Raw genomic sequence first — 26,606 nt, 5'->3', positions numbered from 1 at the left:
ACTGTGAATGATGCATTCTTTTTATGTAGTTTTGATTGTTTGTTTGCAGGGATTTTTGCAAAGTGAACTTGTCCCAGGCAAACTTACTTACCTGTCATTAAGCACCTATATTTGCAAGCCCATTAGTGTTTCTGCATGAAAGGTCAGAGCAGATGATAAGACCTCCTATCAAATTGTCCCCCAGTCATGTGTGCCTGGTTGTGCGCTAGGCCCACGGGTGACGGCTTCACACCAGTTTAAAATCCCGGAGCCACGGAGTTTAGGCAATTTCTCCTCTGAAGTTTTAATCTCTTCCTTGGGACTGCTCCTGCAGTTTGAGGGGGACAACAACAACACTGACCCAACATCGGGGAATTTACAAGAGTATAAACTGGCCGCATTGCAGCGGGAGCAGTGGGGGAAGGAGAATTTCTTTTTAGTAATAATATGTCAGGAGGGAGAGGGAAAAATTAAGTCTGCTGTCTTGGCTGCTGGACCTGGAGTGTGTTTTGTGTTGCAGTAGAACTAAGAAATGCTCTCTCTTTGATTAAAATCCAAATATCTAGGGATGTTTTATCTCGTAGCTTCAGGCCATGCTTCTGATTAGTGCAGGTGCCCAGGTCACTCGTGTTCAAAGGGAATAACTCGTTATCTCCCCACCGGGCTGCATAGAATGCTTTGTATCTTTGATAGAATTTAAAAACTTAATGGATAATAACAGTACAAGGGGTAAAACAAACATATTTATGTAGATAGAAATAAAAACATAGGTAATGCCCTGACCATTCACTGAACTCCGTGTTTTTATGGGCCTGGGGTCCTTATTTATCTTATAATAGAAACCTTTACTGTGAATTCCCACTTTATTAGCTAATCTATTTCTGTCTACATATTATTTTTATCACCTTTACTATTTCATATAGGGGTTGCTTAACATTAAAAAACCACTTATGGAAATGAGCAAATGTAATCAACATTCAGAATCATCAGAGACTTTTGAAACTCGACAGAAATTTCCAGTGGAAAATTTTTTAGAGGCTCATGGTTTTGCAGTATTATCTGGGTTCCACAAGAGGAGTCTACAAAATGACATCAGCACATTTCAGATGCAATTTCATAGCAGCGCTACATTTAGCCTTCTGCTAACATCTTAAAAGCAATTTGCAGCCATTTCTGCTCATCCCCAAGGGAGTTTCCATTTTTGAATTAAAAAAAAAGATGGCTTTGAAAAATAGCTATGGAAAATGTAGGGGCAATTTTCTAGATTTTATGTACATTGAAACATGGCCTGCTCCCCAGCTGTTGGCTCTCAGGGGCTGAAAAGCCCAGGACACAGGCTGCAAGCCTCTCTTGGGGCTTCTAGTCCCAGAGGATCCCATGCGAGTCCCAGGTGAGGAGCGTGCTTGGGTGGAAACCTGAGTCTGTCAGTGAAGCATTTGTCTCTCTGGTGGTCTGGTTGCCTGGGCTTGTCCAGATAATCCCTACTCCGGGATTGCCGCCAGCCCAGTCTTCGCATTAACTGCTGGCTTGGTGCTCAGAACCTGGGGGTCGCGCAGTGTGTGGGTTCCCTTGGTGTCGACTGTCCTATGGGAGTAAGCTGCCGGTGTCCCGGCCAGCCCCCCTCGCCTCCACGGGGCCCTCAGCCGATTTCCACCTGTGCTCCGTCCTCCCGGGCAGGCTTCCTCCCGTCTCCCTGCAGTTCTCCATCAGTGTGGCCAGGTGGCTGGGACACAGGGCTGGGGTGGGCCCCTCACTGGCTGGCCAGGTGAGCGGGGCTTCGGGGTCCATAGCTGTGAGCCTGGGACCATCCCAAAACCACCCACATCTTCAGTAGAAAGGGCGTGTATTTCTCCCCATCCTGTTATGGGAATATTTGAGAGCTGTGAGTGACAGTGAAACTCACAGCCACCAGCCCCTGGTTCACTTAGCTGTGGATCTGAATACTTTGTCCTGTCTCAGCAGCACCTGCCAGCTTGCTTCTATGTCCACGTCACCAGTGGAAGCTCCATTTCTCAAATGCCTCTGATTTTCTGTTTGAAGGATATTTAGTCAAAGTGCACAGTAATTTCTGCATCTCTGTTTTTGGACATTCTTTTTTTTAAACCTCAGTGACTTTGTACAGAGTCTTAGGACCAGAGGGACAGATTTAATACCCAATATTTAAGGAGTATGGTTAAAAGAAATGACATAAAATCGATGTAGGTCTTGAAAAGTATTCTAATTGCTCTTACTTCATCATTTTATATACATTATTATCTACGGTTTATCACTTGGTCACAGAGATTATCATTTTGATAAACAGTGTAACTCAAGCAGTTTAATACTATGGTTACATATGCGTACATTATTTTGTCTTTGTTAGTAAGGCCGCTTGTCTCCTTTTCTCTCTTTCTTAATAAGTGATGAGCTTGGACCCGCCGGCTGAACTCTGATGTCATTTTATCCAGGGAACTGGCTGGCGCACGGGAGAGACCATCCAGTTCTTCAGGTCTCCCTTTCCCTATTTGAAAGTTGGGGTCTGGATGGATTCCCCTCGGAGGGACACCCTGAAAACCAAAAGAGTCAGGCTGCCGGCACAGCGTAGCACCCAACGGAGCCAATGCCTCTGCTGTGGGACTGTCCCTATCTCCTTTGTCCAGATGTCACCCTTTCCTGAGCACAGAGACCTTCCCAAGGGTGGGCAGTGGGGGCAGGAAGGAGTAAATGCCCCTGCCTGCTCAATGCAAAAAAAAAAAAAAAAAAACAAAGAAAGAAAAAAAGAGATACAACACCTTCCAAAATCCTAAACTGGGTCTTATTTTCAAATCTTGTTTTAGATAGTCTGTTTTTCTGTTTTTTTTCCTTGCACGAATAAGTTAAAGAGTCACTACAACTAATTAAAAGTAATTCACTTCTCTTTTACTGTTTGCTGATGTCTGGGGAAACATTTTCAAGAACATTTTCTGTAATTTATCTGCAAATTTTTGAGATTACACACCTTTGAGGCCATTGAATAATTACTTCTCCAAACCCTTTTTCTCTTACCAGTTATAAACTATTCACACAGCTAATAAGTAAAAAAAAAAAAAAAAAAAAAAAAAAAAAAAAAAAAAAAAATCATTTAATTTGATTTCTCAAAATACTAAGTTTTTTGTAATTAAATATACTTATTAGTTTAAAATTATATGAATAAATGTACACAGAATACTATAAATAAGCATACAATACGTTTAGTGTTAAAAAGTTGAAAATAAGGTGAATAAAATTAGATTTATTACAACCATATAAACCATTCTCTTCCCTTTACCTTCTGTCTCCCCCCTCCCTTTTTCTATCAAATGTCTTAAATTTCTTTAATAGTAGGCACACAATTAGATTATTCCAGGACTGGTGACAACACTTAAGCAAAATCATTTACCGAAGTGCTAATGCCCTTAAATTGCTTTCCTCGGCTTCTGCCGTCCTCCTGGACGCTGGTCCCCGAGAGCCCAGAATCTCTCGGTTTCACTGTCCTTTCTGGTGTCCCTCAAACTCTGACAGTAACCCAGCTGCTTTTGTAGAGTGCAAGTTCTATTCCTTTTAGATTCTTCCTGTTTACGTTATGAATAGTCTGCAATTTCAGAGCTAACCGAGGGCATGTTTCCAGCCTCTCACGAAATGTTATTTTCCTGGGGCGGGTGATCAAGGGAAGGGCAGTGACTGGAATTTGAAGTGATCTCAGGTGGCAGGTGCCAGCTCCACAGACATGTGAAAGGCCGGCACCGCATTCCTACAGTTCATATGTGCCTCCCCCAGGTGTTTCCTTCAGACATTTCAAGCAGTCCCAGCCCCAGGTTCAGCAGGTGCGGGGATGGAGCGGGCCTGCCCCCATCCCTGCTCCGTCTCAGGGCAGATACTGCCACCAATTTGTCAAAATCACCTGAAACCTTTCTCCTGGACCCTGGCTGTGTCAGCCTAATTGCACCGCCATGAGCTCTCATCTCAAATGTGTCATTGACTCAAAACTCTTTTTCTAGAACTCCTAAGGAGTTGGCTTAATTGAAACAGTGATCTGTTTTCCAGGATCTAAATGAGCTCATGACATCAGCGACTGTGAGATGTGCTCGAAACCAAACAGGTCCCTGATTTTTACACGGGGACTCCATAGTCCCCGTGAGCCCGCTGCTCAGCAACTCCCCTCCTCGCCCCCTCCCCACCCCAGACAGGCTGAGGGTCTCCTTCTTTGCAGCCTGAAGAGGAGGAACCACCAGATCACACCTTTTAACATTTGCATCTAAAAGTAAGTTTTATTAGTTACCAAGGGAACATCTTCTGTCATTTAAAAAATGCAGATATTACAAAATAAAACTGTCCACTGCTTTGAAGCGCTCCCCTCACGGTCTGAATGCATAGGGACTCCATCATCTTTTTAAAAACATGACCGTGCTTTTCTCTGAGCAGGCAAAAATTTTTTCTGACTCCTCTTCTCCTTGAATTTGGATTTCCATCCACCTACCCCTTTCAATATTATCTTAATGTGATATACATGGATCTTGGCAAAAAAAAAAAAAGTCTTTTATTCATCGCCTATATTCTTGCAGTAGACATCTGTTCATAAGTTGATTTTTAGATTAATTATAACCACCACAAGACTCTAGGTGCTAAGTTTCTTTTGAATTACTGTTATTATTGGTATACAGTTGCATAAAATGTTTCTTAAACTGGAAAATGATCAAATGTAGCAAGTGCAATGACTGGGACTTCAGAGCAGCAGAGAGGACAGCCCCTCTGCAGTGTTATGCGTGCCAGGCACGGGGCCGCTGTGCCCTCGAGCCGGCTGTCCTGCTTCTGAGCTGGGAAACTCACTCACATCAACAGGTCTGAAAGGTGGAAATGAAGAAAGATTTGTTATAGAGTGACTTGGTCTTTCTGAGCTGTATGCCCAAGAGCGCCTTGTGATTGTTAGAGAAGATTATTTTGAAAGCTCTACCAGCTGAAAATTTGAATATGTTTCCCTTTGGATTTGCTGAAAGCAAAGATCTGGTGCCTGTGGGATTTGCTAGAGAAGCCCGAGTGCAACTAGCTTGTAGGGTTTCAACCAGGAGCTCTGTATGGCCCCGAGGTGTCTGTCCCCCCTGCCCCGAAAATGCAAATGCACAGAGGGAGATTGAGGGGTGAGAGGTGAGCCTTTGTTTTGGAAAGAGGAAGCCAGGCCTCGGAGTGGAAGGGGGAAGGGGAATTGGAGGGAGGAGTTCTTCCATCTCTTTTAGGAAGGAGTTGGGCATCTGGAAATTACAAATAATTGCTTTAAACATATTTATGCCCACGTGCTCCTGAGAAGGTCTTTGCACGTATGCGTACCCAGTCTGGGGAGCACTGAAGTGGGTGTCTCAGCTGGCTGCAGGGCCAGCAGATGGTAGGTCTGAGCACAGCCCCCGGGAGAGCCAGGCAGGTGACCGCCTGTGCTCGGGTTGGCAGAGATCATTCGGGGTCTAGTGGGAGAAGCCCAGTAACGACCTCTTTGGGCACCAAGGTTTTGGTGTTGTCCACATAAGCTCCTTTTGAATACTAACTAGTAATACCGGACTTGTCTGCTTTAAGTAGTGAGGAGGTCAGACACACACGCCCAGATGTGTTGTGCCAGGTGTCATGGTTTCGGCTTCTGCGTGGTGGCGGACGCGGCAGGTGGGAGGGGACATGTCACCCATCCCGCAGCGGGCTTTCTGCCTCCTGTACCAGCACGTGCGAGCGGAACAGGCCCAGTGGTGCAGCTCCATCACTCCAGAGAATTCTTAACTCGATCAGGCCCGTGACGGTGCTCTGAAGAACCTGGCAGGCACGTTTCACCGTTCCACACTTATGGCCTGTTTCACTTACCATGAGACACGGACAGAAACAGTGTGGCAGAGTCGAATTTTCCCGTCCCCCAGAATGCTGCTACGCCAACAGTTCTGTCTTCACTCAGCTCACGACGTCTGCTTGACGAGGAGGCTGATGATTTGGACGTTATTTTCCTTCTGCTTCTTTTCACTGTGCAACGAACAAATCAGGGATTCTCTTTTCACTCTTGCCTGTGTTGTACCCCAGTATCCAGTGGGGCACCCCGTCCCGGTGCTTGCAGGGCCCAGTCTGCAGACCCTGGCTCTCCCGCTCTGTCTCTGGCACGGCCGCGAGGCAGGCGCTTGCCCGCCGTCACCGGGACGTGGTCAGCCGTTTCTGTGCTTCAGTTCTTCAAGGGCTTCTCCACACTGATATATATATTTCTTTCTAAAATAGAATAATTCTATCATGCCACTGATTAGAAACACATCATGTGTTTAAGCGGCATCCACACCCTGTGTGAGCCCTACCCTGCCTAGGTCATCCTCCAAAATACACGGATGGGGTGACTCCCTCCGCTGGGACCCTGAGCCAGCCCAGGCAGGGAGACAGGGCCGCAGAGCCCGGGAGTGGAGAAGCTTCTCTGTCCCCTCACGTTCTATTTCGGGGGCCTTGGAATCAAATTGACAAAAGGCATATTGGCAACAGGAGAGAAGGAGCTTACCTAGGCACACAGCAAGCTCATGCGACATTGCTCGGCGATGAGTAACTCCAAGGGGTAGTCAGAATTTGGGGTTTCCTTACCTGACTTAGGAGGGAAAGGGAGGAGCGAGGACGGCTCCTGTGGGAGGAACAAATGTGTTTCTTTGGGGAAGATAAATAGGTTTTTTAGGAGAAAGCGTGTGTAGCATTTGTCGATTCAGGTGTGAGTGGTCTCTCCATCTCTTCAGCGCCCAGAACCCCCTGCCCCCCCCAGAGAGGGGGTTCATGGTGGGTTTACACTCGGTCTCTCCCTGGGAAAGGAGCTGCCCTGTAGATCAGATTCACGGCCGACCTCATCTCTCAGAAGTTTCTGCTTTGGGTCTGATAAGGGAAGGTGTGACAAGGCTCCTTCCTGTGTCTGTTGAATGTCAAAGGTCTTCAGCTTTAAACAGTCTTTATATGAACCCCGGGGTTCCCAGTGGGTCCCCATGCTGCTGGTCGCTGTGCCTGTCCTCTGCCTTCCTTGATTTCTAGGCCACAAGGCGAGCCCAGCCGTGTCCCGGATCCGCCTTGTCCTGCACTCTTCCCTCTGCCCGGACACCAGCCCTGCTCCCCTCTGCCGGACCATTCAGGCTGGCCTGGAGCACGGGCTCTGGTGGAAACCCTCCCTGATTTCCCGTGGCTTGACACAGCGCCCCTGTGGTGTCACACGCTGCACCTATGTGCACACCTGCTGTCAGTCTGTGAACGCTGAGCTCTTCCACGGAGCCCTGGGCGCTTAGCTGGGTGTGGGGACCAGGACAGTCTCCGTCTGTGATGATCACCTGCCATGTGCAAGGAAAGGGGGTCCTGAAGCACTTGAGGAGGAGCCGGGGCAGGAAGGCACTGTGTTCCTCTGACGTGCTGCCCTCATGGGAAATAGGGCTCAGAGAAGGAGCCCTTGTGGTCAGTGGCCCTGTGATGCCCCACAGTCACGTTCAGTCTCCTGTGGGACCGGTTTCAGTGTCTGGCAAGTGGAGGGTTTCAGAGTAAAAGCAACTGTATGTGTGTATGTTTCGTGTTCTTTTTTTTTTATTTAAAGATTTTATTTATTTATTTGACAGAGAGAGAGACAGCCAGCGAGAGAGGGAACACAAGCAGGGGGAGTGGGAGAGGAAGAAGCAGGCTCCCAGCGGAGGAGCCTGATGTGGGGCTGAATCCCAGGACCCTGGGATCACACCCTGAGCCGAAGGCAGACGCTTAACGACTGCGCCACCCAGGCGTCCCTTTTGTGTTTTTTAATTTAAAGACATTAATGATAACGTGGCTTTGCTAGAACAGCAAAGAAACAGGCACACACTTGGGATTTGCAGGTTCCCTTGGAGAACAGATGCCAGTCCATCCCAAGTGGGGTTGGCATCACGATCGTAAGACACTGACAGGCCAAATAGGGTTTTTTTTTTTTTTTTTAATGAATACACGTAATGTATATTTCTTTTCTTCCTGAATTTGAAATAAATATATTGAGTTATAAAAAATGTGGAGAAACATAGAAAAGTATAAAGCAGACCTTTAAGATCACCTCCATGTAACGAAGCGGAGAACATCACTCGTACCACGGGGTGTATTTCTTCATCTCATGACCTTACTTCCTGGTCTATCTCCCCCCCCTGAAGGCACACTTCACACCTGTTTCTTCACCTAGAATCGGCGTCTCTGTTCTATGTGTCTATCACCACCAGGTATGCAGCTTACTAGGACTGAAGCACACATTTTTATGTTTTTTTAATTTCTTAAAGATTTATTCATTTATTTTAGAGAGAGAGAGTGTGCATGAGTAGTGGGGGAGGGCAGAGGGAGAGAGAAAATCTCAAGCAGACACCCAGCTGAGCGCAGAGCCCAACGTGGGCCTTGATCTCATGACCCTGAAAACATGACCTGAGCCAAAACCAAGAGTCGGATGACTGAGCTACCCAGGTGCCCCTATAACGTTTTCTTAACATTTTATAACTTTCCCCTAAAATTCTTAAGTATTTTTAACAACTGTAGAATTTTCCATCCTATACTTATACCATATTTTATTTGTACCAGTCTTTGCTGTTGAATATTTGGGTAAGTGTTCAGTTTCTCACCATTATAAAAAGCACTATAATAAACATCTGCATACTTATGTCTTTATCTTTGGATAAACTCCTAGTTATTGGGTCAAAGACTTTAGATTTTCCTTTATAGAAACACTTAGTTTGCATCTTATGAGTCTTGTGCAAAACAGTCTTCTTGGGCCTCACCGGGAAGCACATTTTCCTTCTGGGTTTGCGTGTCTACACGGGTGTTGGCAAGCGGCACAGGCGACATGCACAGCGGGTGAGCCTTCAGGGCTGGGCGCTGCTTATGCGACGCAGACGCCCGTATCCCGCCCTCTGCCGAGGGGCCTTGAGCCCGAGCGCGCTGCGGGAAGCCTGCGAGTGCTGCTTTGGGAAGCGAGAGGACTGGAAGCAAATGACAGCAGTCAGAAAACGGGCTTCGGCATCCGCTAAACCCCACTCCGCAGCGCTAGCCATGCGACTTCGGGAAAATTACTTCTCTGCCAGGCTCCATTTCCTCAGCGGAACTTGGAGCTGGTGCCTGGAGGAGTCACCGTGAGGACCTAGCGACCTAGCGACCTAGCGCGGGAGCGGGAGCGCGTGCGGCTTGTGCCTGGTGGGGATGCTCTGCTGGCCTCTCCGCCGTCCTTGGGCATTTTCTGGCGCCTCGTCCCCAGAAGGTAACTACTTCGGCAATGACAAATCCTCTGGTACATCGAACAGCAATCGCCCCATAGACCAAAAGAGCAAATGATGTGTTTTTCCATGTAACCTCTGACCTGGCAGTGAGGAAATGGAACCGGGGTGACCTGCCCCTGCACATAAAGGGCGGTGACCCACGGGGGCCCAGGGAGGCACCAGGTCCCTTCCTTGGCTTTCTGGTCCAGGAGAGACTTTTCCATCAGGTTGGAGGTGTGAGTATAAGGATGGTGTCAGGGAACTTCTAATTTCAGAATGAGAATTGCCTTTATGGACGAAAGGATTGTGCTGTCAGGGTCCAGACTAACAGAGGGCGTGTGTGTGTGTGCATGTGTGAGGGTGTGCGTGTGTGTGCATGTGTGTGTGTGCAGGTCTGTGCGTGTGTACATACACATACAGACGGCTGGCATGTATTGTCAGGAGATGGGCTCCAGTGCTCAGGGTGCTGGCCAGCCTAAACCATGTAGGGCAGGCTGCCAGGCGGTGCTGTAGTCTCAGGGCACCTGGAGGAGAAGCCCTTCCTTCCTGGGGAACCTCAGTCTTTCCCCCGAAGGCTTTCCAATGAAGGATGCGGCCGTCCATAGGATGGAGGGCCGTTTGCTTTACTCAAAGGTCACTGATGTGAAGGTTAAGCGTGTCTAAACCTTCACAGCAGTATCCAGACTGCTGTCTGGCCAGCACCCGTCCCCATGGCCAGGCCAGGTTGACACACACAAGTTAACTGTCCTGGGAACCTAAGGCCTGTCATTGGCCAGGGTTGAGCAGACAGGTCCTGGGACAGGGGTCCCATGTTCCATCTGGGGCAGAGGAAGAAGCACTCTGCTGAGTAAATCACAAATAATTAGAATCTGTGAAACTTTCATAAATGTGCGTGCCTGGCCTTGCACGCATCTGGGTTGTGTGTCACAGGGCTGAGCTGGGAAGGGGACGGTCCCCTCTCCCTGCAGCTAGTTGCCTCTCCGCTGTGCATTAGGGGTCCGGGGAGCCCTGCCCGTGCTCAGCAGGCTTTAGGGAGGCTGGCCCAGCTCCCCAGGCCGCAGAGTGAAGTCATGCTTCCTCCCGGGGCTCTAACTGAGCTACAGTCTTAGTACTGGGCCTTCTGAGCTGCTCCTGGGGCACAGCTGCGGCCGTTTCCCAGTCTCGTGCATGCACGTGTGTCTCTGCCGCCTCCTCCACTCGTCCTCCTCCAGAACCTGCCAGGACCCCCAGCGGGCTGGAGTCTTGCTCCTAAAGGTGCAGTTCCTTCTCAGCCAGGGGTGATCCGGCACCCGGGGGGATGCTAGCCATGTGTGGAGATGGTTTTGGTTGTCGTAACTGGGGTGGAGTTTCTCTTGGCATTGGAGATGAGGGATGCTGCTGACCATCGCACAGTACGCAGGACGGCCCCCACGACAGAGGTATCCACCCCACGGGATGGTAGTGCTGAGGCGGGGCCCCGGGGCCCCACCGGGGCCCCACACGCTGGCTTGCGGGAAGAGCTGGCCCCTGCAACCTCTGACCCTGCTCCTGAGCCTACTTTTCCGTGTGGTTCTTCCCAGCTTCTGGCTCATGGCTCAGCTCTGCACTGAATCCCCGGATGCCATGTCCACACTGGGTCTTCCCGGCCGGCTGATGGCTCCTGGGCCAAGTGCCCACATGACCCCAGTGAGTGCATGGGCTTCCTGGGAGCCTTGCTTCCACGTAAGGTCAAACAACATGCTCAAGTGATGGGGATGTCCTTTCATATTAATATTATCGTGGCAGTCCTAAAATGCATCAAGTTGTGGATAATGAAGCACGAAATGAAACTAGTTTCTAGTTTCTCTGGAAGAGTCGTTGATAATGACCTGACTTGGTCCTAAATGCGTTCTGTAGATCTATTTTCTCTTCCTTGTGATTTTCTTAGTAGCGTTTTCTCTTCTCTAGCTTATAGCATCATATAACATAAATTATGTGTTAACTGGCTGTTATGTTACTGGTAAGCCTTCCGGTTAACAGTAGGCTAGTAGTAGTTAACTTTGGGGGGAATCCAAAGTTACGTGTAAATTTTCAACAACGTGGGGGTGGGTGCCCCAGCGTCCGCATCGTTCAAGGGTTAAATGTACACTTGTTTCACAGTCCGGTGTATAGATGTGTGTCTTCTCCACACCTGGGTGCTCCCCCTTCAGACTTCATACACTGATTTATTTTCCAAAGGCGTGGCCCTCACAATGGAGCCAAAGGGAAAGGCGTGAGATGGCCCATGTTTCTGTGGGAGGAGAGCGCTGACCTTCCGTCTTGCGGTGCTGTTTCTTTAGAGGGATCTTCTGGTCCTCAGACTCCGGGAGAGAGCTCTGTGCTCCAGGAGGGTTTGAGGAGGAGGAGCTGATCGTCCAGCAGAGTGACTCAGCACACCTGAGTGGTTGTGATTCGGTTACTTGGACTGTGACGGCCACACACAGAAGCATGCCCGGCTCGGTCTACATGACCCAGCCAGGCTATTTTGTAAGGCAGTGTTGAGGAGGCAGGCACCATGTATCCTGAGTCTCTAAGCTAAGTACACGTGTTCCACAGGTGTAGACAAAGACCATAAATAGCAGGGAAAGTGTCCCCTGAAACAACCCCAGTAGAGGCTTCAATGTCTGGACTCGGCACATATTTCAAGTTCAATTACTGCAGTGGTTTGAAGGCTCAGTGGACATTTGAGCCGGTTTCCTGGCTCTTCTGGGTTGGCCCACAGAGGCATGTGGCTCCCTGGCTGTGTTCGTCCGCTAGAGCTGCTGTGACAAGCGCCACAGACGGGGTAGTGTTCCTCCCAGGCCCGGAGGCTGGACATCTGCAGCCCGGGGTGGGCAGGCTTGCTCGCTTCTTCTCTGCTGGGTCGGAGACAGCATCTCCTGCGCCCTCTGTGCACTCCTGTGGCCTCATCTCCTCTTACAAGGACACCAGTCCTGTTGGATCAGGGCCCATGACACGCGTCACCCCATTTAACTCGATCACCTCCGTAAAGACCCTTCTCCAGGAGAGTCATACTCTGAGGGTGTGGGGGTTCCAGCTTCAACATGTGAATTTTTGAAGGGCACAGTTCAGTCCAGATCAGTCTGTACCTATAAATAATGGGTGTGTTTTTCATTTTTTTAACATGGATGGAATCACGATCTATGTTCCCTCTTGAAACTTATTTTCGAAAAGCTCTTTTTTTTAATTTTACTTTTGAGATTTATTCATGTTGATCACGTGGTTCTGTTTCATTCACTTGGAGTGCTGTGTAGCATTTCCTGATATGAAAAATGTGTTTATTTGTCCGTTCCCCTACCAAGGAGCCACGTCAGGCGATTTCCAGTTTTTGTTCTTTTAAGCAGTGCTCAGTGGAGAACCTGTGTCTTCCCATGAACGTATTCTAGAGTTTATTTCTCTGCTTAAATACTCAAAGTGAAATTGATGTCCATAAGATATGCACATTTTCAAATTAACTTGGCATTGACATATTTCTCTCCAAACTGGTTGAACTCATTTGTTCTCCCTTTGGCAATTTATCAGAGGTCCTTTTTCCAGATACTCACCAACTCCCATTGGATGCAACTGGGCACACGTAGGCTATTTTTTTTAAAGATTTTTATTTATTTATTTATTTATTTATATTTATTTATTTATTTATTTATTTATTTTAGAGAGGGGGCAGGGCAGAGAAGGAGAGAGAATCTTGAGCAGACTCTACCTGACGCAGAGCTCGATCTCAGGATCCTGAGATCATGACCTGAGCTGAAATCAAGAGTCTGATGCTTCACTGACTGTGCCCCCAGACGCCCCACTTATGCTCTTTTTAGGAGTGAAGAACTTGTTTATCTGATGAAGATGAAAAGCACCTCTTTACCTCTCTCTAGTGTGTGCATTAACTGTAACATATCTCTGATGCTAATTCTTTTGAAGTCACATAGGTTATGAGTATATTCTTCTAGTCTGTGCCTGTTTTGACCTTGTGGTGTCTTTTGTCATGCAAAATGTTTCTTATTTAAATGTAGTCAAGTCTATTGATTTTTAAAAATAGAATGTATGGATTTTTGACTTGTTCGAAAAACCCTTCAGTAGTCCAAGTAAAAATACACCCTCCTGGACATCCTCTGAACAATTACGTATTCAGCTTTTTCCCATTTTGGTCTCGCGTTTATTTTTACCCTCGGTAGGAGGCCGATCTGACACTTGGCTGGAACCCCTCGTCCGTCCCTCAGTGTCCGGTCTGTCCTTCTCTGAGCTCTCGTGTGTGGGGGGCGGCTTCTGGGCGCTGCTGGGCTCCTTGCGCAGTTGTGATCCCTCCGGCACTGGCGAGAGTGCTGATTCCTGTCCGGTCGTGCGTGTCCCCTGCTTGCCTGTCTTCAGAATAGTGTTGGCTACTTTTCAGCCTTCACTCTTTGACTTGAATCCCAGGAAAAAATATTCCTGCTTGGATTTATGATGGTCATTGCATTAAATGGATAGATTGATTTGGGGGAAAGTGACTTCTTCTTCTTCTTCTTCTTTTTCCCCATGTTAAGATTTCCATTCTGGAATAGGATATTTATCTTCACTTTGGTTTTCTTATATTTCTTTCAATAAATTTTTTTCATATTTTCTGTAAAGTCCTTACACTTTTTCATTAGATATACCCTTTATACTTTACAGGTATCCTTTTCTTGTCCTTTCTTGTGTTTCTCCCTTCTCCTCCTCCTTTTTGCAATTTCGAATGTCATCTCCTTAAATGGCTTCCTGCTGATGTACAAAAGCACTGTTAACTTCTGAGTATCACTCTTACGTTCGATAACCCATCATCTTCTCTGAGTAGAGTGACTAAGTTGTCAGGAGGCTCTCTCGCATTTCCCAGGGAATTAGACTCTCCCTGAGCCCCGGCTATTTGTCTACATGTATTTCTTCTACTATGTGTCTGTTGAGTTTAAAAATATTTATCTTATGTTCTGTTCAGTGCTGCCCTCCTGCTGTCGGAGGCTCTGGGTGCAGCCCGGGCTCTTCTGTGGGTCCACTGTCTTTTCCTCCGGCCACATCTCTGCGTGGGTGTTGAGACTTGGGGCTGTGAGCACACTTGGGAGCCTCACCCCTTCAGTGTGGACTCCTGGCAGCCTGGCTCCAGCCCGTGTCCGTCCACGGGGAGCCCTGATGCGTCTGCCGGGCGGCTCAGGTGGAGTCCTGGCGTGGGCGCGACTTTCGTGTGAAACTCAAAGGGAACCTACCGCCACTATAAATCCGCCCAGACTCACGGGGGGCACAGCTCTGGCATGTTCAATGACCAGCGATGACTTTATTTTATTTTTATTATTTTTTAAAGATTTTATTTATATATTTGATAGAGAGAGACAGTCAGTGAGAGAGGGAACACAAACAGGGGGAGTGGGAGAGGAAGAAGCAGGCTCCCAGCGGAGAAGCCTGATGTGGGACTCGATCCCATAACGCCGGGATCATGCCCTGAGCCGAAGGCAGAAGCTTAACGACTGAGCCACCCAGGCGCCCCCAGCGATGACTTTATAAAAATACTTTAAACCTGAGCCCAGGACGCGTGAGGTGAATTTCCTGATTCTTATGCTGCTCAGTGGATTGCTGTCCCAAGCTGACCCCTGCCAAGCCGACTGAGTGTCCCAGCTTCCCACGGCCGGCTCCGTGCCAGCCCCTCCGCTCACGGGGCCGGGCTCTCCTTTCCTGTACTGCTCTCCTGGCAGTATGAAAACCTGCTGCCAACAGCAAAACGACGAACAGCCCACATGAAAAAGGGCAGAGGTTGTGAATGGATATTTCTCCAAGGAACACATACAAGTGACCAAACAGCACGAGGAATGATGCTGAACATCATCATGAGGGAGACGCACGTCAGAACCACGATGAGGTCCCATGCGCACCTAGACGGCTATTGTGATCAGGAGAAGGGGGAGGGGGAGGGGGAGGGGGAGGAGGAGGGGAAAGGGGAGGGGGAGGAGGAGGGGAAAGGGGAGGGGGAGAGGGAGAGGGACGGGGAGGGGGAGAAGGAGGGGGAGGGGAGGAGGAGGGGGAGGAGAAGAAGAAGAAGAAAAGAATATGCAAAGTCAGAAGTTTTGAGTGAGATCGTGGAGGGGTTGGCCCTTTGGCACATTGCTGGTGGGAATGTAAAATGGCTCCCCTGCTCTGGAAAAACCTGGCAGTTCCTGAAAACCGTTACCGTAACTCAGCAATCCCACCGTGAGCTACATAGGCAGGACTGTTGAAGACAGGGACGCCCACGCCGGCTACAGCAGCCCGAGGCGGGAACGCGGGCGCCCCTCGGCAGGTGTATGGCTGAGTGAGGAGTGGTGTGCCCGCACCGCAGAGAACCGCTCGGCCATAGAAAGGACCGAGGTACCGATGTGTGCTACAACGGGCTGGACCTCAGAAACGTGATGCTACGTGAAGGAGGCCAGGCGCCGAAGGCCTGCGTGGTCTGGTTCCGTTCATGTGAAGTTGTGGAGCAGAAAGTCCAGAGAGGCTGCAGGGGCTGGGGGAGGAGGGCCACTGGGTGGGTGGGGTGGGCGCGGACTCCTCAGGGCTTCCTTGCAGGGTGATGAAAATATCCAGAAGTGAACGGTGGGATGGTTGCACGACAGTGACAATGTGCTTAATGACACTTCATTTCGAAAAGGTTAATTTTATGTTATGTGAAATTCACCTCAATTAAAAAATGTTTTTAAAATTCAGAATTCAAAGATGACAAAAACGGCAAGCCTCCAGTTGGTGGAGGTCCAGTCCCGTGGTCTGTGTCCTTCAGCCCCTGTGGGCTTCCCTTCCTTCCTCCCACGCTGGCTGCTTACCGAGGGACATTTTCCTGTCATCTCTAAGTGTGCAGGGGGGATCCTGCCGTTTGCAGGCAGTGCACGTGCTCGGAGGGCCCCCCATCTGTTTCACCACAGACCTGACCCCTGGGGGCCCGGAGCTGCAATCCGGAACACCCCTTCTTCTAGTGCCCACAGCCTCTTGGCCTGCTTCGTCTAGAAACACGCCGGCCACAGTCCCGGAGCCCCGGTGACTGGCCAGGGCGCATTTCCCAGTTGGTGGTGTAACATCACCTCCATGACCCCTCAGGGTGAATAAATGACCCACATGTGGCCGAGGGTCTCTGGGGCTCTGGGTCCCCAGCAGAGGGAGAGGACGCTGGGTTGTGGAGAACAAGCCCCGCTGTCCCGACAATTTGGTCTCTGTGGGAGCTTGGTGTTTGGCTTCTGGGGGAGCACGTCAGTGAGGCCACACAGATGAGCGCCGTCCTCTCCTGCAGCCCCGGCCGGGCTGGCGGACTCGCAGTTTCCGCCCCGCGCAGGTGGGAGGGAGGAGCGCTTGCTTAGTGAGGACCACAGGACCTGTGGATACAGGGACTCCAGCAGCCTGCAGGCCTGTGTGTGGGGCAGGGGTGGGGGTGTGTGCCCTAGCCACCCCCGTCCACAGGCATTTAAGAATCAATACTGCAGAGAAGAGGGTGGATAAACCCGACAGTTTAAGTTAGAAATTTTGGGAATTTCTAAACGATTTCAGAACATCAGAATTGACATTGATTTACGGCCTAATTGTTTATGGGAAGTAGAATTCGGATAGGGCCCCGCTCAGCCTCCCCGTAAGCGGGTGCTCGGCCGGAGACCGGGTCTCTGGCGCCATCTGCTGTTTGTCCGTGGCCGCGCAGCCCCCACCGGCCGGAGGTGGGAAACCAGCCAGAAATACAGACCAGTTAGGTCTAGTCGGACACCTCTGGGGTCAACTTCCAACGGATCCCAGACCGGAAACAGACGCCAGCATTTGAGTGATGTAATGTCTCTGAGGCGGGCTAAGCCAGCCCGGTTTGGGGAACACGTTCCTGCATCCGTGTGGCCAACAGACAGACTGTTGTTTGCTCCGCGTTTAAAGCGTGTTGCTCCTTTCTCCCAACTCCTCCAGAAGGCTGGTGCTGCCCCACCTGTGCAAACAGGGAAACCGAGGCTACCTGGCTAAGTCACTTGCCCAGCATCTGATGGCAGGAGACAACCAGGAGCCTGAGCTCTGCCCCCGCTGCGGCTGCACCTGCTGGTGGCGCCTGGGAGCCACAGTCTGCCCCAAGACCATGCGGTCAGTTCTGTGCACGCAGTAACTTAAAGTAACAGCAACATTCCAGGCAAATCAGGGCTTAAAGTGTTGAGCTTTCTCAGCGTCCCATGGACGAATTTCACTGAGGAAGTGATAGTGTGTATTCACTCTATCACCTGCGTACCTGGCCAAGTGTGGCTTTTGAGGACGGTGCACACAGTCTGCAAGGTGCCCCATTGTCTAGTAAACAGGGACTCTGGGAGGGAGCCAGACCGCTTAGGTTTATAAAGTGGGGCCGTTGACTTTATCTACTGAAAAGCTAATCTCAACAGACCCACAGAGTCACATGAAGCTTGGCCAGACTCGAAATTCCAAACGCCGTAAACACTACGGTGGGTGCCTCTCACTTTCCTGTGGCACATGATTGCTTCCTAGAGCTTTACAAAAATACTCAAGCCATATTTTTTCCAGAATGGTTGTTGATACTTTGTCTAGATAGTTCTGATATTTTCTTTCAAGTTAACAAAGCACAAACATATTTGCCCCTGTTTGTTTATTTTCCACAAAGAAGTCTGAGGGGTTTTCTCTTCGTGGCACACACCTGGAGTCCCATCTGCTTGTGCGAAGTGCTTCATACCCTCGTCACTGTAGTTTTTCCCTGGGGAGCCGGCCCAGATGCTATTGAACTCATGCTAGATGCATTTTGACAAGAACGCAGTCACAGGATGTAATGGGAAGAGAGAGGACGGGCCGATTCCTCTCACGATGGAAACCCGAGTCATCGTCCTCCTGGCTCTCCCGTTCCCTCTCTCCCCCCACCTGCCTTCTGTCTCCTTCCCCACCTGCATAATCACAGGTGCTCTGAGGGAGAAAGGTGGGACTTGCAGGGGAGTCCTTTCTGCTCATCCTGGATTGGAATGGAGTGGGAAGGATGGGGGTCAGCACTCTTGGAGTTGAAAGATCCCCTGCCCTTTGCCCCCCACGTTTGGCTCAGGAGCTGAGTCCGGCGGTGTCAAGGGAATGGGGAACAGTTGGGAGGAAGCGGAGGTGTGAAGGGGTCTGCCAGATGGTCGGTGGACCGGCACTTCATTTCCGTTGAGCCTGACGCCCCTGCTTATTCACTGACTCCTGTTGGCTAAGTGAGGGCCCCAGAAAGTGAAGAAGGAAACTCCATGACTGTGAGTGAGAGAATATGCAAACTCAGCATCTCGAGTTTTCAGGAAGAGCCCCCCAAATATTGAACACCTTGTACACGCGGTCTTAGGGGCTTCAAGACAGCCCTGGTTAGGGCAGCCCCCCGCAGAAGGTGACCGGTTGGTGGGTGGGTCGTGGGGTTGGATCAGACAATGGAGGAATGCATGAGTCTATGGCACTTTGGGGACTTTATCTGCAGACACATCACTGATGTTGCATTAGGCCTCACACTTCTTTTTCAGGTTGCAGAAACCACATCAAACTGGCACAAGCAAAATGGGCAGTTTATCAGCCCGTGTGGTTGAAAAAGATGTGGCTCTTGGTGGGTCTGCATGCAAGGGTCCTAACACTGACTTTCCCTCCATGCCCAGGCAGGCACATTCCCTAGGTACCACAAGCACAAACTCCAGACTCAGAGCGCCTGCAAAGCTGGCCGCCAGGACAGACAGGGCCGGTGGCTCCCCCAAAGCCCTGGGCAGGCCTCACTTGTTGTGGGGTTCATGCCCATCTCGGAGCAACACTGTGCCCGGAAAGTGACCAGGCCCAAATCAACAGGGTGATCACGGCAGGGTCACGCTCTTCTCGGCTTCATGGGATCCATTCCCTCTAGAAGGAAAGATACTTTCTCCATGAAGGGAGACAGGCTGCCAGGGAGGAGACCCATGGTGTTTGCCACACATGCCCAATGCAGCCCCAGCTGCTGCACAGGTTGCCAAAATGAATCATGGAACGTGTGTGTACTATTTAATACTCACTGTCCAGCTGGGGGACACAAAACAGGGACAAAGGGACAGGAGAGCGAGGATTCTCAACCTTGACGGCACAACAACATCACGTAGGAGGCATGGTCAGTGCTGATGTGCCAGGACTCTGTCCCTGCACTTTGGACTGGTTTCGTCTAGGGGTTTGCTAAGCTCCAGGGGTCTCGGGGTGCCTGGATGGCGCAGTCGGTCCAGCGACTGACTCATGATTTCAGCTCAGGTCATGATCTCAGGGTCGTGGGATTGAGCCCCACGTCGGGCTCTGTGCTGAGCCTGGAGTCTGCTTGAGATTCTCTCTGCCTTCCCCCACTCTTTCTCTGTCTCCAAAATAAATAAATAAGTAAATAAAATCTTAAAAAAAAAAAAAGAAGCTTCAGATATTTCTAACGTGCACCGAACGTGGAGAGTCAGGGGTGTGAAGAAACGAAGGAGTGGAAGATACGCTGCCCTTGGCCAGGTGTGTGGGAAGACTGGCGGTGTAGGTTGAAGTTGAGAGAAATCATGCCCAGCAATGCAGAATTCTCTTGCTGCGGGATCCCTGGCCTTTCTTGCGTGGGGTGAGCCATGGCTGCTCACGAGGGGTGCAGGAGATTCATTGAAAGTTTGCTTTCTTTCTATCTCTTATTTTGTAGTAAGTATGAGCCAAGGAGCAGGGAGTGGAAGGCAGATTATGAATAAAACAGAAAAGGGAAATGAGCCCCGCAGTTTGTGGGCACAGAAACAAGACTAGCCTGGCTTTCTGTTCCCAAATTCCTAAAAGCACGTTGCTAAGTAAAGTCTTCAGGCTTCTCAGGGTGTTATTCTAGCCCGAGAGAGGCTTGGGGAGAGGCAGGGATGCTGGAAGCGTGTTTCTGGCTTGAACCCCACGACGGAACCGGGCCGGACTGTCACTAGCTGTGTGCTCGTGTGTGCGCAGACCCCAGGCCCTGGCGGTCCTGCAGCCGGAGTGATTGCCTCCCAGGGAACGGAGAGCCGATGAGTCGCCTTAGGACGTCTGTCCTGTTCCGTTAGTGATAGTCCTGCTAATTAAATACGCATCTGGAGATGAAACCAGTCACTTTTGTTTTTTAATTTTTGGTGGGATTTTTTTTTTTTTTTTTTTTGGTTTTTTGGGTTGAGTTTTGAGGTTGGTAATGGGAACATCATCACTTCCTTTGACTGAATTGTAAAAGTTGCACAAAAGTTTGCAAGTTCCCTTCTTTTGCTGTTTACTTCAAGCCTTCCTGAAAGCTCGAGAAACTCCTCCAATTCTTTAGAACCATGTGGAGATTGATGTTTAGAAGCAAAAAACTCCCGGGCTCGGTGAGTGCCTACCTGTCCTCACCAGCACAGCTGCTCGCCGTATATGCCATCCTGTGACTTACAGGACTTTTTCTTCACTTTCTGCCTCAACAGGGCAAATGGGACTCGACCTTGCCTGAGACAAAGTCAGCCGCGTCGGTAGAGGTAAGAGCTGCTCGCATTCACTTGTTTCTCCGTGAGATTATGGGTTCCAGTTTTAAGAGCGTGGTGAGCGTGAAGTGTTGTTTCAGTTTCTTGCATTCTCTGACACTGCTCAGTCCAGTGGAGCGGCGGTGGCGATGAGATCTTAGAGGGGGGATCCCGCACAGTGAAGTTTCAGTTAGGTGACGTTCTGGGTGAAGGGAAGAAATGCCTGGACTTGTGCAATTATGTCTTTGTGCAGCAGGGGTCTGCCTTGTGCATGAAGCTGGGACAGTCTCCTGCTTTCTCGGAAGACGGCGAGGTCTGTTCCGAATTTGTGGCTCGCTGGGGACATCATATATATGATTCCATGTGCGTTATTCCTTTTCAGACTCTAGCCCGTGCCTTCAAGATAAGCCGGGAGTAACAATGGCAAGAGGGCCCTCAGAACAAGGTGACGCTGGGGTGGGGGGCTGGCCCTGTGCTGGGTCTGCCGGGAGCTGTGGGAGAGCCTACTGACCTCATGCAGAGGTCAGGTCTTCATCAGAAGCTTTTCTAGGTATTAGGCCTAAAATGGGTCATTTTAGATGAAGGGAGATTTCCCACAGTATTTCGAGCAGCTCTGTGGTTTGAATAGTAACATCATCAATAGGGTTTGATAAGGTGGTTTTACGGGTGTTTTGCTTTGCCTGGCTCCCACGATCCCGCTACGTGAGAATGCTGCGTGTCCAGGCAAAGCCACGGCATCTGTACCGGCCAGGTTGAACGTTCACAGCAGGCATGGCGGGAACAACAGGCCTGGTCCTCGCAGGTGCCAAACAGGTCATTTGAAACCTGGGTGTTGGTCAGGCTGATTTAATTGTATGAATACATCGGATTTCTTTCTGGTTCATGCTAAACAAAATACGTACTGAACCCCCCTCCCCACTAGGGTCCCGCTTCACTGGCCTTGTTGAGGTGGTGGGCTGCCCTGTGCGTGCGCAGGTCGGGAGCTGCACAGAGGAGTGATGGGCTTCTCAGCAACTGCGCGGTGGGTCTGCAAGTCCCAGGGGGCACGAGAGAGTCCCGGCTGGTTCCAGGAGCCTGCATTCCTGGAGCAAAGGAAGCTCCTTCTGCGAGGGGTCAGTCTCGTACTTGACTGCTGGCATCCGCAGGAACAAGCTCACCACTGAATTCTGTTGTGCTTTTAGCATACTTACGGTACTCCTGTCTGCATCCCGTAGATTTTTGTAAGTAGCTCCGCACGGAGAACTGGGTGGATAAAAGGGTTCTCTGTACCACTATCTTGTGAGAAGTATTTTCCTTATTAGACATAAACATGGTGTCCGTGGGACTGAAGGTTGGTGGTGATGATTTATGGTCTGTGACGTCGCAAGGTGGTTCTGGTTACTTGGTTAAGTGGCTAGACAGGGGTCCGAACAGTCCTTTGCTTTGCAGCCTCATGCAGAAACACTCAGAAACAAGGCGTGTCATGGTGGGAGGGAACGGCCCTTTTCTCATCGCCTCTTTGCAGTCTAGTTTATAACCTGTTCGAGAGAAAAACAGTTCTGGTCTCATTGGCGCCTCTTACCAGAGTCACGTGGCTCTCTGTGGTGAGGTCAGTGAGGAGCTGCGTCTCGCGGAGGGATGAAAAGTCCCATTGTTCTGCCTCTCCTCACCCTCCATGCGTGGACTGGCCCGGAGAACAAGGACGAAGGGATCCCATACTGCATATGCTTCTCTACTCTTGGCTGCAGAAATGGATGTAGGCAGAGTGACAAGATCGTGTCTGGTGGGTGATGGAGACCGTACCAGGCCCGGGATGTACCCGTGAGTGTCACGCCTGCGTCATTCGCAATGACCAGTCCTGCACGTGTGCTGCAGTAGGGGCCACGGTCAGAGTCGGAAACATTTCCAAGAACTGCCATTTCTCTGAGGACCCTGCTTGTGGTCACACCTAGGTCAAGGCGCTGGGAGGGCCCTGGGAGCACGGCTGCAGCACCCACGGCCAGCCTGACACCCCCCCCCCCCAGGGCTTGGCCATGTTTTCAGGAGTCCCTTCTTCCATGCAGGGTAAACACACACCAATCCGAGCTCATGCAGCATCATCGGGGGGCACTCGGGAAGTCTGAAAACGGTGACCGGAGCAATGAGTTAGGAGTTCACCTTCGTGTCTGCTCTTCTCCCTCTCTCGGCAAGAGGTTGTGTTCAAGATTGTTCAACCACGGGAGGCTCCTGGGGTCTCCTGTTTCAAATCCTAACGCAGATCTGGCTGCGTGGCTGCAAGCAGGTCCCGCTGCAGCTCTGGGGAGAGACACTACAGTGTTTTCCCAGGCGTGCCCTGGACGTGCCACCCCGCCCACACGGGCAGGGAGCCGACTTTCCTGTATTTCACCGGCTAAACCTTCACGTTGCCTTCAGGTCAGCAGCTCGTTGAATTTCCTCTTTCTCTGTTATGGTTTCGTTCTTTATGTTTTGATTGTATAAAAAGAAATGTCCAAAGGAGACAAAGGAGGTTACAGCCCCAAGGGAGGTGGGTTTTCTTTGCCGCAGCACCAGGAGAACCAAGGGGTTGCTGATGCCCCTCCAGGGCCTCCCCTCTCTCTCTTCCTCTCTTCGTGCTGAACACCAAGCCCCTTGCACGGGGCTGCATCGTTCAGCCACCTGTTGACCTGGGGGGCTGTTCCCTCAGATTTCCTGCTACCTGGAGCTGGGGAGCGTGGCCGTCCTGATTGTCACGGAGCCGTGCTGGAGCCCCGGGTTGTGCGTGACGAGGGGAGACAGAGGCAGGCTGCCCGGTCCAGGGGACGGGATGGGAAGCCACTTGAAGACTTGTGCCCAGGACAGGAGAACATGTGATGTGCCTGATACACGCTTGTCCGTGTCTGCCTGACATCAGGGTGTGTGTGTGTGTGTGTTTTAATTTTTAATAATTCATGAAAAATCTGTTCGTTAGTCAGATACCTCAGTAGGCAAAAAAATAACATAGTAACTCAAACTTAATCCTTTGAAAGGAAACCAGAGAGTTAAAATGCTGACATTCCTGGGACACGACGGCCACTCAGCCGGTATCCGTCCAATGCTAACCCTGCTTCTCCTTGGGAATTCTGGGTGGGCGGATCCCCGCGCGGAGGCCCCTGTGCATGCGGTCCCAAGCGTGGCTCACAGACCTGTGTTCAGTTAGGGTCCCGGGACGGGAAGGTGCGTTTGGTTCTCCTTTCCGTTTTGCTTTCTCCGAACGAAGCTTTAATCTTTCTCATCCTCAACCAAGTTGAATCTGAGCCCGTGTAGTTTCTGAATCAGACAGATTTTCCTGTTTCTCTTTGTCTTTTTCATCCAATCTTCCCCTGTCTGTTTGAGTCCCAAAGCATAGGACTTGTGCTTCTCGATGGTGTGAGACAGTGTGAGGTGGGAGGGGACATGACGAGATGCTGAAGCGTGGGGCGTAGGCACGGGACTCTGCTTTGCGTTCTGCTCTCAGGGGTAAAATCCTACCATGTCACTGGCTCCTTGTGCAGAGGAGCTGAGCCTCCTTGCTCCTGGGCTCTGGGTTAAAGCGTCCTCGTCCACGCCCAGCCCAGCGACACCCTGGGGACGCCGGTGGGGCCTCGCCCTGCAGTCCTCCCATGGAACACAGGGCACGGAGGGGTCCTGGGTCAGGCGGCGGGACGGCGCGTTGGCGCTGCGGTGGGCCACGGGGCTGGGTCACGCATCTCCACGGTGCTGGCGGGGCCCGGGGAGGGGTCCAGAACAGCGGTGGCAGCAGAGTGAGCTGTGACCAGGAAGGAGCGTGTCTGCAAACTCTGTGGGTGTTTCGTTCTCTCCTTGAGTCACCAGGAAAGAGAAAAATACAGTCTCTTTCCCGCATTTACTTTAATCACGGGGTGGTCTCTCTGTGCGTGTAGCCTTTCAGTAGAAACCCAGCGAAGCATTTAGGGGCCAATTTTGTGCTAAGAACATCCTTGAATCGAGGTCATCCTTTTAACTTTCCCTCAGGTTAGCTGAAGAAAAACCAAACATTAGCTTTAGGGAAAAAGGCTGAACCCCACATTTTAGCATATTCAGCTATAGCCTATTTCCCAACCAAAACCAGACAAGATTTATAGAAAAACAAAGCAAAACAAAACGCCAAGAAAATCCTAAGGCCTTTTATTAAGTTCTAGGATCACAGGTGATTTGTTTTTCCTTTGTCATGCTTTTCTATAATTTTCAAAGAATTCTATACTACTTATAAAATAATTAAGTTTGAAAAAATTCATTAGCTAAGGCTCAAGTCATCCTAAAAGTATCAAAATGACTATAATCGTTGGGTGGCGATGTATTACAGATGTCTTGGATTTAGTGACATATGGAAAACTCTAGTATCTTAGGTGATTTCACCAATTTAAGGTGACATTTTGTGACACTTAGTGACAAATAACACAAAAGAATTCAATTCAATTAACTGACAAGTCATTGCAATTTATTAATGCAGCCAAAAAGAGGTTGCTGTCTTAATTCTGTATCCCAAGCAACCCAAAGGGAACTTTCTGTTTGAATTTGTAATTTGCCTTGTGACTTCCTCCTATTGTAATCATAGCTATTAAGATGTTGACCTCCTGTGAACCCCGAAGCAGGAAGCTTTCTGTGGCAGCAGGTGCGGGGAACGGTGTCAGCATGTGGTGCTCCTTCACCCGCTCATCACCGAGCACCCGCCACGGTCTGTCATCACCGAGCGCCCGCCAGGGTCCCTGGTCACCGAGCGCCCGCCACTGTTCCCGGCAACTTTGCATGGCGACTGTTCCTTTGCTCTTCCTGCATTTCCCAGAGGAAGAAGTGAAGGTCAGGAGGCATGAAGTAAGATGCTCGGAGTCATGCAGCTGAAGGGGGAGGCTTGGTCCCTTGTCTTTCAGACGAGTAGGAAGCTCTTTAAATTCTTTTATAAATGCCAGCTCGACACCTTACATCTTAAGCTCCAGTTTAGGCGGTGTTTTCTAAATTATGGTCTTGGGGATAAAATAAAGAGCTCTAGGAAATATGGCTATCTTTTATGATCTACCAGAGGGTAAATAAAGCTATTATTTTTTTATGACGGTGCAACTTATTTAAGACTCCACACGGATGTGCACGGCACCTGCCCCGAGCCGTGGGTGCGCTGCGGAACCGGCCGCATGGACTCCACGGCTGTGCTAAGTGTCAGAGCTGGGAGCAGCCGGGGGAGCGGCTGGTGGTGAGCTCATGGCAGCAGATGGTCGCAGACGCCGTGGAGAAGCCACTGCTCGCCTGAGCGAGGCCATGCGGGGCCACCTCTGGAATAGTGGCCCTGCAACGGCCACTCTGAGCTTCTCCCAGACCTGGATTTTCTTTGAGGCATCGCTTCAGAAAATCTACTTGTTTGTCTGGGGATTCTATGGTCCTTATGCTGTCAGCCCCACAATTGCTTCTACTGGTTTTTCCATTTGAGGAGCTGTCCACGTTCTCCAAAAGCTTAAGAAAGGACCAGACTAGAAGCCCACAGAGCTGGGCTAGTATCCCATTCTTTCCCCACTTAGCTACTTGGTAACTATGACCTTGACCCAGGCCATGTTACCTGTTGGGCCTCTGGACTGCATGGAATTATAGATGAGGTAAATGGTCAGATCTTTTAAGTACTTTGTTTTTTCTTTCATATATGTTTGGACCTTCATAGATGGGCATGTATAAATAAATCGATGTGTTGTGCAAACCTTCCATGCATTTATAAAGGTAAAGATGTTTGTTGCTGTTGGTCTCCAGAGTCCTTTTACAAGCACTTTCCCTCACGTTATTAGAAGCTGCCCATTCACGATGAAGGGTTTCCCCTTCCTTTTCAGAGAATGCTGGTACTCAGCTCCCGTGCTGTGGGAAACTCATGGCCCCCACATGGGCAGTGTGCAACTCCCTCCTGACCCACGCACCTGCTAGCCGGGGGCTGGCTCTCCTCCTGTCTAACCCTCCCAGGGGTGCCGCCTCTTCTCTCCTTCCTTCTCTGCCCCGTTATGATCTAGTCTGATGCCTTCTCTTGCACAACTGC

The 26,606-nt window shown here is 50.2% G+C and overlaps 1 protein-coding gene and 1 long non-coding RNA gene across 7 annotated transcripts in view; both read left to right on the top strand.

Annotated features, from left to right (window-relative positions):
- RPS6KA2 (ribosomal protein S6 kinase A2) overlaps positions 1-26,606 on the top strand; it is a 328,772-nt gene that overhangs the window by 30,715 nt on the left and 271,451 nt on the right. For 2 of the 3 annotated variants that reach the window (XM_008688472.2, XM_008688469.2), the window contains exon 3: positions 20,570-20,620. In XM_008688472.2, coding sequence (XP_008686694.1) covers positions 20,570-20,620 — 51 coding nt within the window. Of the gene's footprint in view, positions 1-19,561; positions 20,477-20,569; positions 20,621-26,606 lie in introns of those variants that run through there. The other variant, XM_008688471.2, reaches the window with a different exon arrangement.
- Positions 20,630-26,326, top strand: LOC103660808. Of its 4 annotated transcripts, none has more exons than XR_005834431.1 (4): positions 20,630-22,405; positions 22,648-23,475; positions 25,155-25,411; positions 25,665-26,326. It is a non-coding gene; the product is annotated as an uncharacterized LOC103660808 (long non-coding RNA). The 4 variants fall into 4 exon arrangements; XR_005834430.1 differs by having other exon boundaries at positions 20,630-22,996; positions 23,268-23,475; XR_567907.2 differs by having other exon boundaries at positions 20,630-22,996.

The sequence above is a fragment of the Ursus maritimus genome, unplaced genomic scaffold (genome assembly GCF_017311325.1).
Source record: "Ursus maritimus isolate PB19 unplaced genomic scaffold, ASM1731132v1 scaffold_13, whole genome shotgun sequence".
Classification (NCBI taxonomy): domain Eukaryota; kingdom Metazoa; phylum Chordata; class Mammalia; order Carnivora; family Ursidae; genus Ursus; species Ursus maritimus.
Note: the sequence above shows the minus strand (reverse complement) of the source record. Positions and strands in the feature narration are given on the sequence as shown.